This window comes from Eptesicus fuscus, chromosome 10, assembly GCF_027574615.1.
Source record: "Eptesicus fuscus isolate TK198812 chromosome 10, DD_ASM_mEF_20220401, whole genome shotgun sequence".
Taxonomy (NCBI): Eukaryota; Metazoa; Chordata; class Mammalia; order Chiroptera; family Vespertilionidae; genus Eptesicus; species Eptesicus fuscus.
In genome coordinates this window covers 87515363-87529195 of record NC_072482.1, presented here as the reverse complement: position 1 = coordinate 87529195, position 13833 = coordinate 87515363, and the positions used below count along the sequence as shown (strand labels likewise).

Genomic DNA, 13833 nt, shown 5'->3' with positions numbered 1-13833 from the left:
ATGATGATCACCTGGGTCAGTCTTTGTCTGGTAGCTCTCCCCTCACACACACGTACACTTCTACAATTATCAATCCTCTGCTGTTTGCCTGACATCAAGAATAGAAATATGAATGTAAAGACAGTTCCTTTCCTAAAAGATCTCACAGTCTCAGGAGAAAGAAAACATACATAAACACGCTCACTGCAAGTCCTTAGTACCTTGTAGCGCATTGATGTCCAGAGGAGGCCTGGCTGGAGGAGAAGGGGGAGGGCTCCACAGAGAACAACCCTGTGATGAGTTGCAAACATTCCTAAGCAGCACAGCAAGGACAGAGCCTTCCAAGAAGATATTTATTTATTTTCCTTAATGTAAGACATGTATTTGAGGTTTTTTTCCCCATCTCAATATAAGATCTCAGTTCCCAGATAATAGCATAGATAACATCAGTTCATTGGCTACTAAGAATGTCTAGGAATTCTGAGGAAGAGCACATAATTCAGTAATTACAGAGCAAAGCACGCATACCATTTGAAGCATTTGACTTATGAAAACGTTATTTTTCTTTAACAGATACTGGATCACCAGGTAACTTAGACCTAAAGCACATAGATTTGGACACGGAAGTGATATGGTTACATAAGGTTTAGTGGACTAGGATTCTTGAGCCCTCAGTTCATTTCCGAAGCTTGTTACCAACTGTCATTTTAAGCAAAATCTGTGGTCTCTATTAATTTGTCTTTAACAGGACAGGTTTGAAGTAGATGATTTCTAAGGCCCCTTCCAGTTCTAGGTGCTGTGACTATAATTAGACAGATTGCAAATTGATAGCCACTTTTTTCCTCTGCAGAAATCTAATTTGATTTGTTCAAATTGCCAAATTCCACTTATTCAAGTTCCAATCAACCCCATAGCCTCTGAACTATGATACTATCCAAGAAAATAAAAAAGTAAGAATTTATGGTATTCTTGGAGTTATAGAGTACTCAAATGCCATATCACCAGAGAGGCAGACTGGCTACATTCTAGCTCTGTGACTTTGGCAAGTTCCTTAGCCTCTCTATAACTCAGTTTCCTCATCTGCAAAATGGAAACGCTATAGGACCTGTCTCACATGGTTGTTATAAGTAAATACATTAATAATCTTAAAATTGTGTTTGGCAAAAATAATCACTTAAAGTACGTCAGTTATTATTACAAGTAAAGATAATCCTATATAATAAAAGCCTAATATGCTAAGTGTTCGGTCATCCAGTTGGCTGTTCAACCAATCAAAGCGTAATATGCTAATGATATGCTAAGGCCACTCAACTCCTCACTAGGACATGCACTGACCACCAGGGAGCAAACGCTCAATGCAGGAGCTGCCCCCTGGTGGTCAGTGCACTCCCACAGGGGGGAGTGCCACTCAGCCAGAAGCCAGGCTCATGGGATCCTCTACCGCCTCTGCGGCAGCACTAAGGATGTCCGACTGCCATCAGTTGGACATCCCCTGAGGGGTCCCGGACTGCGAGAGGGCACAGGCTGGGCTGAGGGACAACGCACCCCCCCACCCGAGTGCACGAATTTTGTGCACTGGGCCTCTAGTTATAAATAATCCATTTATAAAACTAAATATTAAAATCATTAAAATGTTTGGAATTGTTCAGCTATGACACTGAACATAAGCTATATATGTATTTGCATTCTATAAATGTATACATGATAGAAACCTTTGAGTTATTCTTTGGAGGTGATGGGGTTCAGGGCAGGCAGACCCAAACGTGTCATTTTGACATATTGATTATCTTGAATTACAGTTACTTGAGAAGCAGCCAGTGCAAGAACACTGTGACTGTCCTTTGTCCCCCAAAAGCAGGAAGTAAATCCCCATGTGAATGTATCCTCCCTATCCCAAGAGGATAGAAGGCATCCTTATCGCCAGAGATAGGCGTCACGGCCGAGAAAGTAAACAGACGTCGTTACTTCTCCATTAACTTGCTACCTTAAGCAAAAACCCTTTGTTTTGTCAAATCTTCACAATAATTGTTTCTTTCACTTTACTCAACCTAGGTATTCTGGATTTCTTCATTTATAAATATAGTAGATTAAAACAAACCAGATAGGGATTATAAATAGAAAATACTTGTTTTAATATTAAATTTCAGTTTTCTCTTTTGCCTCCTAGAAATAAACCAACGAAATTCAGAACATGCTTAATCTATTGTTTATTTCTTTTATCCTTCAAAACATATTTCAGTATCTGTTGGCCAAAAAAAAATTGTATATTTCACAAATATTGTTCCTTACAGCAAATACATTTAGTTCATAGCTAAACATTTTAGCTGTTCACTAGCATGCTCTTCTGTAACTTGTAAAGGTTGCTAGTGTTTCAGTCTCTACTAAACGATGTTCGGCCCTGGAAACAGCCACAGACCTGAACTGGAAGCCGAGGGCAGAGGTGTTAGCATCCCAACATCTGTAATCGCCTTGGACAGCAGCTCTGAAAACTCCAGCCACAGATCACACAGATAGTAGTGATACAGTTAACAAGGGAAAATGGTTACTTATTCTGTGATGATAGAAATTGTTATATGGCACAAATGTCTGTTAAATTAAAAGGTATTTTTAATATTAAGTTATACTTTTTAATTTTTTTTTAACCAAAAGAGATCTCTAAATCCAAAATTATCTTTGATACATGCAGGCCATTTTATGTGCATATCAGATTGTTGCAACATTTTGCTGTTTATTTCCATGACTCCATATTAATCAGTTTTTTAATGTAGGAGAGTTAAACTTTTACTCTTGAGAACTAGCTTTTTAAAATTTTTACTTTTGGCCCTATCTGGTTAGCTCAGTTGGTCAGAGCATTGTCCTAATATGCCAAGGTTGTGGGGTTTGATCCCCGATCAGGGCACATACAACCAATGAATGCATAAATGAGTAGAACAACAAATTGACATATCTATCTCTCTCTCTCTCTCTCTCTCTCTCTCTCTCTCTCTCTCTCTCTCTTCAATAAATAAAAATATTTTTAAGTTTTACTTTTAATCCCATCTGTTTGCAGAAAATATCAGCATCTACGGAGATTAGAGGGGTGGAAAGGCCAGGAAAACGAGTTACATAAAATGGCAGTGAAATAGAATTCCTTTGAGGTTAACTGAAAACAGGGAGTACTTTGTGAGTTGAAAACAAACAAGACCATTCCTTTCTTTCCACCTTAGGTCAAAATTCCCTGTCTTGTGCAGTCAGTGTTAATCTATCAGTATCATAATATAATTAAACATGATGTGTTTTTATTATGGGATTAAAAAAAAAAAAAGAAGGTACTTTAGATAGGATGACTTTGATAGGGCAATGTTTTTGTCTTCACAGGTTATATGTTACAAACCATATTACTATTACTTTGAATGTAAATAAACATAAATATCCCTGCACTAAGTTAGGTATTCACTGAATGCCTGCTCTGTGCCAGGAAGAAAGATACACACCCTCCCTTTAGAACTTTACAAGCTCTTTGGGGGAGATAATTTAATTATAGTATGATTAACCTAACTCATTCTGTTGGTTCAACAGCTTGATTTAGTTCAGTAAAAAGATGAGGATATTATAGACAACAACACTGTGTTGTGAACTTAAAAATTGCTAAGAGACTAGATCTTAATTGTTTCCATCACAAAATCTATAATAATAAAAGGATAATATGCTAATTAGACCAGATGTCTTCTGGACGTCATTTCGGACGTCCTTCCTGACGAAGCTGGGGCCGGAGGGAAGCCAGCCTGGGTCCCTGGTGCCTGCGGGTGGCCTGGGGGAAGCCAGCCTGGATCCTGGGTGCCTGCGGGCGTCCCAGAGGAAGCCAGCCCGGGTCCCGGGTGCCTGCCTGCGGCCGGAGGAGGGAAGCCTGGGTCCCGGGTGCTGGAGGGAAGCCAGTGCCGGCAGCCGGGGGGAAGGAAGGCCTACTCTTGCACGAATTTTCATGCATCAGGCCTCTAGTAAATATATAACATGATTAGAGGTGTTAGCTAACCTTAGGTGACAATCATATTGCAATATATAAATGTAGCAAGTCAACATGTTGTACACCTTAAACTTGCATGTTATATGCCAATTAATAAAAATAAATTTTAGGAAAAAATGGATGTCTATTTGTATAATATAGCGCCTATTACTTCAATGATTTGAAGTTTCAAGGAGATAGACGTATTTTCCCCAGCAACAGTCAATGATCTTTTATAGTAGGAGCAACCCATAATGTACCATTGGGTATCTGTACAGGGTTCGTCTAGTTTGTTCATTTCAATCTGCTTGTGAACAAAACAAGCAACCCCCATTATTACCTCAGAGTAGTTTTCTCAACTAAACTGTTATGATCGCATACTTTCCATTAGGCTTATTAAGGGATACTAATAAAATTAATCTAGCCAATAATTTTAAGATACAGAATTTATATGCTGTTTTTAAAAAATTCATTTGGAAATGGGACGGTAGCATTTTAATAGTAATTTACATTTTGGTCACTAGAGGGCACTAGACACATGTACTAGTAGAGTTAAGGAAAAAATATCAGTTGATATTTTCAAATGCAGTAAGGTTTTCTGATTTGAGAATGCTGATTAAATTCTTTATGTTTTATCAGTTCGTGTGAAGTAGCCAAAAATATTCTCAACTGACATTTTCAACCATCATTATGTTTTTAAGTAAAGAAGTATTCTTAAGAAGCAATACTAAATGCTGTATTGTTTTATTTATAGCTTTGAGAGAGAGTAACATGCTGAGTCAAAAAAAGAAAAATCTCCTTGATATTTTTATTTTTCAGAAAACTGTGGAATATATTTTCCAGAAATAAAAAGAGACCCAGGCAAGTATTTACACAGTTGTCCCGAGTCTGTAAAGAAATGGCTTCGACAGCTAAAGAATGCTGGGAAAATTCTTGTATTAATCACCAGTTCTCACAGTGATTACTGTAGACTTCTCTGCAACCATATCCTGGGGTAAGTGATGAGATATTCTGTTTTCATGGTCTTATAAAATACTGATAGCAAATTGGGCCAGTGCTGTTTAAAATGTGCTCCATCACGACCTTATCAGTACATTAAACAACGCTGAGTGGCAAATGGTTATTTCTCATAACATCCCTCAACATCCACAACACACTCGAGTACATTTCGGCAAGCAGCTTTCCTAGGGTTTAGTGTGCTCATGGCTTGCTGATGATCTGGATGGAACACATGTCCTTCATGCCTTCCCCAGCAACATTCAATGGTTCCCAAAAAGTCTTTGGGAATGTTGAATAAATATTGTCTCCCCAGTGCGACATGGAGTCCCCCAAGAGCAAGAACTACCATTCCTTTGCCATTTCAAATAATCCTAAATATAGGATTAAATACAGACTGAAAACAATGATTGTTATTATCTAAAAATTGCCACATTATAAGACTACACTGATTTTCAAAATAAAGTATCTTCTTCACATTTTGAACACTCTCTGAAGACGTAGCTTTGAATGTTTCTAGCTATTAGAAACTATTGAATTCACTTACCGTGACTGTGACCAGTATGAGAAAGCTTAACACCTAGAGTTAATGTGCTCTTTTTTTTTTTTAACATATTTTATTGATATTTTACAGAGAGGAAGGGAGAGGGATAGAGAGCTAGAAACATCAATGAGAGAGAAACATCGACCAGCTGCCTCCTGCACACCCCCTACTAGGGATGTACCCACAACCAATGTACATGCCCTTGACCTGGAATCGAACCTGGGACCCTTCAGTCTGCAGACCGACACTCTATCCACTGAGCCAAACCGGTTTCGGCAATATGCTCATTCGTATGTTTCTGTCAAGGTGTTGTTCAAGAATACTAGTGCTAAATCACCCTTTATTTCCAGTGTCAGATTTACCTTAAAATGTATAGAAAGCATGTAAAAAGTTAATCAAAAGATAAGAAATGGTGTGGTCAAGTAGATAGGTGAAGATGACATTCAATTTTATATAGACAATTTCTAATTCCTTAAAATAAATACTTTAAAATTCTGTTGCTTTTCAGGAATGATTTTGCCGATCTTTTTGACATTGTGATTACAAATGCATTGAAGCCTGGTTTCTTCTCCCATTTACCAAGTCAGAGACCCTTCCGGACACTCGGTAAGTTACGTGTTGGTTTATTTCTTCTCCTCCTTAAGATTTGTTCATTCGTTTATTCAGTAAATAATCTGTTGGCTAACAGCCGTGTGCAAACTACTGTGTTAGGAGGTTTTGTGTATACTGATATGGGATACAGTGTATACTAGGTGAAAAACAAAGGTAAAACAATGTGTGAAATATACCACCATTTTATAAGCAAAAGGAAAAATAAATAAAGATATAGTGATGCAGTATTTTTAACTTAGCACTTTTTTGTGCTGCTTAAAAGCCCTATTCGGTGCAAGGCAGTTGGCAGCAGCTTGGTTCTCTGCTCAGTGAGGAGCCCAGAAACGGTGGAATCCGGGTTCAGTTCAGAGTACGGGGTGTCAGGCACTGAGAGGTCCTCCGAGCACCAGACAGAGGCATAAACACACGTAAGCAAGCAGGAAACCCCTGAGGTCGTGAAGGAAGGCGCCGCCTGAGGAGGCCACCTGGCGTGGCTGGCCCGGGAAGGCCTGTCTGAAAAGGTCAGGCACGGTGACTTGTAAGGAGGGACCTGAAGGGTGAGTCATGCGGAGAGCCGAGGACGGGTGTTCCTGGCAGTGGGACAGACTAATGCAGCGGCCAATGTGGGAGAAGTCTGGCTGAGTGCCAGTGACAGAGAAGAGGCCTGTGGTTCTGGCCATGAGGGGGGTCGGGGGGGAGGAGGGGTGAAGTTAGGGAGGCAGGCAGCCTCATACACTGTGGGAAGGGATTTGGGTTTTATTCCATGAGCAATCGGAAGCGATTGAGTTGAGGTTGAAGAGTGACATAGAGACATCTTCGGCTGCTGGGTGGGGAATGGATTGGGTGTGGGGAGGGTCAGAGGGGAAGACCAGGCAGTTAGTGTCCCACGTGAGAGATTGTGTTTGGTCTGAGGCAATGGTCCTGGAGGTGGTGGGAAGTGCATGGGGGGAAGGGACAAAAGTAGGTTTACAGTTGTGACTCCATGAAACACAGAGTTTATTCTTGTATTGTTAATTATCAATTATTATATTATTTTCCATACAAACAACTGTAAACCTACCTTTGCCCGGCCCTGTATATTTTTTTTATTATTATTTTTAATTTCTTTATTGATTAAGGTGTCACATATTTGTCCTCATCCCCCCATTCCCATCCCACACCCCTCCCCACGGATGCCTCCACCCCCCTGTTGTCCTTAACCATTGGATAGGCTCGTATGCATGCACACAAGTCCTTTGGTTGATCTCTCCCCCCTTCCCCCCACCCTCCCCAACCCTCCCTCTGAGGCCCGACAGTCTGATCGATGCCTCCTTGTTTCTGGGTCTGTTCTTGTTCATCAGTCTATGTTGTTCATCATTTCCCCTAGATGAGTGAGATCATGTGTTACTAGAAATATACTATAAGAACCGAATGTGAGACGAGCAATAATAGTTATGCTGACAAGCAAATGAATCAGTCTGTAGTGAGTTTCTTTCTGGACCAACAGTTCTTTTGAGACCCAATTTCAATGTCCACTAGTTCCTTATGTGTACATGTCGGCACTGACTTTTCAGTTCTGGATGGTGGACAAATGGTGGTAATGGAGGTCCGACTCCCTCTGGTTAGGTCTCGCCCGGACCCAGGGGCGCGGCCTCCCCCGGACCCAGGGCCGGCCCTGTATATTTAAAATGTATTTCGGAGGTGGAAACATGGGACTTGGTGATGCTTTAGAAGCAGCAGATGAAAAGAAAGGAGTAATCGAAAATGACTTCCAGGTTATTAACTTCTCTTTTTTTCTGAATTGAAAAGACGGGTGCATAGTGCTATCACTTGCAGCCAGGGGGAAGACTATAGAAGAACTTTGGGTGGGGTGGAGATTACAGCTATTAAGAACTCATCTTTCAACGTATTGGATTTGAAACGCCTAGGAGTTATCTAACTGGAGCCGTCAGTTAGGAAATCGTGAAAATGAGCCTGGAGTCCCAGAGAACAGAGATGGGCTCAGGTGTAAATTTGGGAGCCATCAGCTCATGGAGAGGTATTTAAAGCCATGGGCGTACATGAGATCAAATATAAGGAGCACGAGGACAGGCAAAAGGCCCAGACCAAGCTTCAGCACTCACTTGAAGGATAAAGAGGATTGCAATCTGGGAGCAGATTACAGTCGGAGGAAGAGGAGAGTAGTGTTCAGAAGCCAGAGAGGAAGGAGGAAAGTGATCAATGAGAGCAAATGCTACTGAAAAGTCCACTGGAAAAGGAGACAGTCCATTGGAGGGGCAAGACGGAGCTCACTGGTGTCCTGGTGAGCAGCGTAGAGGGAGAGACCAGATTGCAGTGTCTTGAAGAGTTGATAGAAGAAGGTAGTGGAATCAATGAGTATAGACAATTCTTTCTAGAATTTTAGCTGTGGAGACAGTCAACAAATGGAGGCATTAGCTGAAAGACAAGGTCAGGCATATTTTCTTTTTTAAACTGAAGGTATTAGAATATGCATATATGCTAATGAGATGGTCTAGGATAGCGGTTTTTGCCTGTGAAACTTCTGTTCCTCAGGGCAAATCTGGCAACGTCTGAAGAGGCACAACTTGGGAGGCAGGATGCTAGTGGGTATCTCGTGGGTAGAAGCCAGGGATGCTGCGAAACAGCCTCCAGCTCACAGGACAGCACCTCCACTACCACAGACAAGGAATCTGGTCCCAGATCTCAGTAGTGTCAGGTTAAGAAACCCTGGTCTAGTAGAAAGGAAGAGATTAATGATGGTTTTATATGTGGATTTAATGTCTTACGTAAATCTTTGATTTTAAGAAAGAATCTGTTATGAGTCAGATAATCCTCTTTGTATTAAACTAGAAAAGAATTAACTATTTTCCCCTCTTCACAAACTTATATTTAATACATCACTCAATACTCAACAAATTTTTATCTGCAGGGTTTTCATATTTTGTTCCAGTTTATACCTGTCCTATACCTATACTTCTTCAATTCCACAGATTTTTTTATTAGAGTTTTACACACACAAGTATGACCTATTTATGTGTTTGTGAAGTGCTGGTAGTAGTAGGTGCTCACTGAACACTAGCTCCTGCCCCCCGTGGTTCTGTCTGATACATGTCCCGCAGCTGTGCCTGCGTGTGGTGTGCCCAGCAGGGTGCTCTCACTGGACTAAAAAGGACCTGTCACACTGTATTTTCAGAGAACGACGAGGAGCAGGAAGCACTGCCGTCTCTGGATAAGCCCGGCTGGTACTCCCAAGGGAACGCTGTCCACCTTTATGAGCTGCTGAAGAAAATGACTGGCAAACCTGAACCCAAGGTATTTTCTCACTGAGGCGGGATCCTTGGTGCCCACTTAAAGACATAAACTTTTGTAAACTAAAACCGTGATTCATTTTTTAAAAATATATATTTTATTGATTTCAGAGAGGAAGGGAGAGGGAGAGAGAGATAGAAACATGAATGATGAGAGAGAACCATTGATCGGTTGCCTCCTGCACATCCCACACTGGGGATCGAGCCTGCAACCGGGGCACTTGCCCTGACCAGGCATTGAACTGTGACCTCCTGGTTCATTGGTCCACGCTCAACCACTGAGCCATGCCGGCTGGGCTAAAATCATGATTCCTAATACATTTAGCTTAGTTAACTGTGGGGAAATAATCTGCTTTTGCTTATCTACCAATCTCTTCTCTCACCTCTTCTGTTTAAATAAGCCTTTTTGTTGAGGTAGACTAGGACTTTTATCTGTCTCGGAGTGTAGGAAATATTCCAAGCAAGGTGCCACAGATAGAGGGGATGCACTGGATTGGTGTGGGATGCCTGAGGAGTGCCATCCTGATTACAATCCCTAAAAGGTCTTATATGTAAAACTAGTAGCCCATTTGCAGGAAGAATCCTGCAAGCAGCCACTGCGGCCGCGTGCGCTGCCGCTGCTGCCGCCTTTGCGGCCACCGTGCCTGCACCTGCACACCGCTGCCCCGCCCCGCCCTGCCCCGCCTGGGCTTTCCCTCTGGCAGCCACCTTGCTTTCCGCTTTTCCTCCCTCTTCCTTCTAAGTTGTCTTCAGTCTTCACTCCTCCCTCCCTCTGTGTATGCAAATTAACCGCCATCTTTGTTGGGTAATTTGCATACTCGCCCTGATTGGCTGATGGGCGTGGCTTAGGCATAGCGAAGGTGCGGTCAATTTGCATATTACTATTTTATTAGGTAGGATAAGCAGTAACTGAAATTACAGGACAGACTAGCCTAAGGACACACTGGCTTTTGACACCCTGGTCACACTGTCGATGTTGGACATTGGTGCATTTTCAACAGCAGGACCTTTCATCTAAAAAACGTTTGCCAGGAGCCCTGCGAGCAGGAGAGCGCGGTGGGTAACAGCCCTGCTCCATTGGCTCCCAGGTTGCCACAGTCCCTGGGACCTCCTGAGGGATTGGGTGGACAGTGCAGCCTGACTTGGCGGTTGTAATTCATATCCCCTTAACTGCGGCTTCTCATCTGTGAAAAGCGTGTGGACTAGATCAGTGGCTGTCTAGCCTTGGAATACCCCAGGAGCTGCCCAGGGCCCACTCGCCCAACCCCATTCTCAGAGATTCCGTTTCAGCAGGCCCAGATGGAACCGGGGAACTCTTTGGGAAAGTGGTGGTGAAGTGCACTCTTGCTAACCTAACCCACTGTGACAAGTCACCGCTAACCCCTCACCGTTCTTCAGTCCTAGGGGCAGGTTTAACTGTAAACGTATGGACTCTTGCTTCTTCAGCAAAATTGAACAAAATCACTTATTTTCTGCCTTTCTTCTCCCCACACGGGCATTGTATAACTTCTTAAACCAAACCTGGCACCAAATGGGCCAAGTTGATGGTCACCTGGAAAGTTGAAGGCAATTTAAGATGTTGATGCGGCTTTCAGAGGAGTTTTCTTCGCCTTCCGTGAAACAGTGACCACGCTTTCACAGTTGGAATGCCTCACCCAGAACCTGCTGTCTGCCTTACAGGTTGTGTACTTTGGTGACAGCATGCATTCGGATATTTTCCCAGCCCATCATTACAGTAACTGGGAGACAGTCCTCATCCTGGAGGAGCTCAAAGGGGACAGAGACGGGAAGCCCGAGGAATCAGAGCCGCGAGAGAAGAAAGGGAAATATGAGGTAAGGGCTCCTCTTCGCTTTCTTATCTTAGGAAGAGCTTGTTGGTGCCCAGAGAGATGAACTCTGTTGGCAGTAGTTGTGGTCTTGCCGTCTCAGTGCTATAATTGATCTGTGGCTAACTGTTTAATGATGCCAAGATAACGCAGGTCAGTCTGTGTTCCCTGCCCTCCGCTTTCATCCAGCCGGCGCCGTGGATGTTTTGGTTGGTGCTGAGGCTGCCAGATCCTGACTCACTGTAGTGACACTGTCTCTTTTGCTTGGCCCTGGAAGCTCTTGTGCTCACTTCGTGGGTCTAGCTGAATAGGCAGCTCCTTGAGACCTACTCCTGAGCCCTCAGAGTGAACTTGGTAGAAGGGCACTAACCCATTCAGAGGGCTCCAAACACCTCCCCACCTCCTAATATCACTTTGGAGGTTAAAATTTTAACATATGGATTCTGGGAGAACATAAACATTTAGACCATAGTAGCATCCAGATTACATTGGACCAGAAAGGGTAGATAGATCTATTTTCCTCTCTTTATAAGAATCAGGAGGAGCCTAGATTCTGTCACTCATTTGCGGGACCATTTTCTATATATGTGTGATGTAAGCCATTTTTTTTCAGACTCATTATTTTAGGAAAGATAATCAAATTTATCCTATAAACTGCTATTTAGACATTGAGAAGTTATATTGAAATACATCTTAGATGTACACATAGGAGTGTGGATATTCATATTTCAATACTGCTCTTTGGTGAAATCCAAATAGGTTCTTGGTAAATGATTTCCAAACACCATCATCTGCAAACATACATTCTCATCTTGCTTCACAAAGCGAGTTCCAGCTCAAAGAATTGTGAATCTAAAGGGATATTTGGGGCACTGTGTGCTCCAAAATGAAATTTTCATCAGAAGAGCATGACAGATTTTATAATCCAGACTCGTGGCCTGGTGCACGGATTCGTGCACATTGAAAGGAAATTAATTAGAAGAAAGATTTGTACGGTAATCACGTTACTGTAAAAAATTACATGTCAAAATAGTATATATAGTATAGTATTGTAAAATTAAAATACAAAATATTTTAATATTGCTATTCACCCTTTCTCTATAGTAGAAGTGTCAGAGATGAAAGAAAATTAGTAAAATGTATATGAAAATATATAAATTGATTAATAAATAACATGATATAAAAACAGACATGATATAAAAATAACAAAAACATGATATAAAAACAACAAAATGCCAATAGTTGGTCTTCAGATACATTCTGGCTTCGCATGCGATTGGCGCCAGCAAGAGCTTTATATGTATTGTGCATGTGTGAGTCAAAGTTTATTTTTAAATTGCAAGTGCGCATCATATGTACCGGCTGGTCAGTCGGTCAGACAGACAGATGGTTGGTCACTTAGCCTTTTATATATATAGATTATATGGATGAGATAGGATTTTTTTTCAATTCTTAATTTTATGCCATATCCATAAAACACTGAGAAGTATTTTTTGAATGGGTCTTTAATTTAGTCTGCAATTTTTATGTGCCTACTCTGTCCTAGGCACTAAGACTTAGGGATACATAAATACATAAGTTCTTAGCCTTATGTAGTTAAGAATCATGATCTGTCAAGGGTGAAACAGTATGAGAAATAGTATAAATTTGAGATGTAGGAAAATGGAGGAAGTGACCTAATCCAGCCTGCGGGTAGGAGATCAAAGAAAACATCCTGGGAAAGGCCCAAACCTAAAGGATGAGAAGGGCCAGAAAAGGCCCGATCCCATAGGATGAGAAGGGTTCCCAGACAAAGCCAGAGGAAGGTGCTTTTTAAATAATATATAGTTTGGTTACGGGAAACAAATCCTTCTGATTTTTAATTTTTATTTACTTAGCAAGGAAAAATTATAATGAGATTGAACATTAATCAGTTTTTATTGTTCTATCCTCTCGTTTCAGGGACAGAAGGGAAAGCCTCTATATTCATTATCTAAAAAATGGGGCTCTTTTTTTACTGATTCCATTTCGGGACTGGAAAACACAGAAGACTCTCTGGTTTCTACGTGGTCCTGTAAGAGAATCAGTACTTACAGCACCATTGCAATTCCAAGTATTGAAGCAATAGCAGGTAAAGGGGAAAAAATTTTTTTAAATATATTTTTAATTGATTTCAGAGAGGGGGAGGAGAGATAGAAACATCGAGAGAAAATCATTGATTGGCTGCTTCTCACACGCCCCTACTGGGGTTCCAGCCTGCACAACCTGGGTACATGACCTCCTGGTTCATATGTCGATGCTCACCCCACTGAGCCACACCAGCCGGGCAGTAACTTTTGTTTTTAAGGACTATGAAGATTATTAGTTTTCCTTTACCAATTATTAGTTTTCCTTTACCTACTCCTCTGAGTAGGGCCTGAGAGATTTTTAAATTTAAAAATTTGAAATGATCCTTATTAACTTTTGTGCTTGGAAGGTATTAAAATTAAACTTACTAGTTTGAGTTCTGAAGATGATTTACAATATCTCTAAATATAATTTGACTTCAATATTGTAAATTTTATAGGGAAAGACATCTTTACTCTTCATCCTAGGTACAACCTATCCAGGTGACAAAAGAAATATTAAACTTATTAGACTCTAAAAAAT

General features: G+C 41.3%; 1 protein-coding gene across 3 annotated transcripts in view; it reads left to right on the top strand.

Moving 5' to 3' along the window:
• NT5DC1 (5'-nucleotidase domain containing 1) overlaps positions 1 to 13833 on the top strand; it is a 105028-nt gene that overhangs the window by 89384 nt on the left and 1811 nt on the right. For 2 of the 3 annotated variants that reach the window (XM_028136258.2, XM_008159429.3), the window contains exons 7-11: positions 4781 to 4955; positions 6010 to 6107; positions 9265 to 9383; positions 11060 to 11212; positions 13147 to 13315. In XM_028136258.2, coding sequence (XP_027992059.2) covers positions 4781 to 4955; positions 6010 to 6107; positions 9265 to 9383; positions 11060 to 11212; positions 13147 to 13315 — 714 coding nt within the window. The remainder of the gene's footprint in view (positions 1 to 4780; positions 4956 to 6009; positions 6108 to 9264; positions 9384 to 11059; positions 11213 to 13146; positions 13316 to 13833) is intronic. The other variant, XM_028136260.2, reaches the window with a different exon arrangement.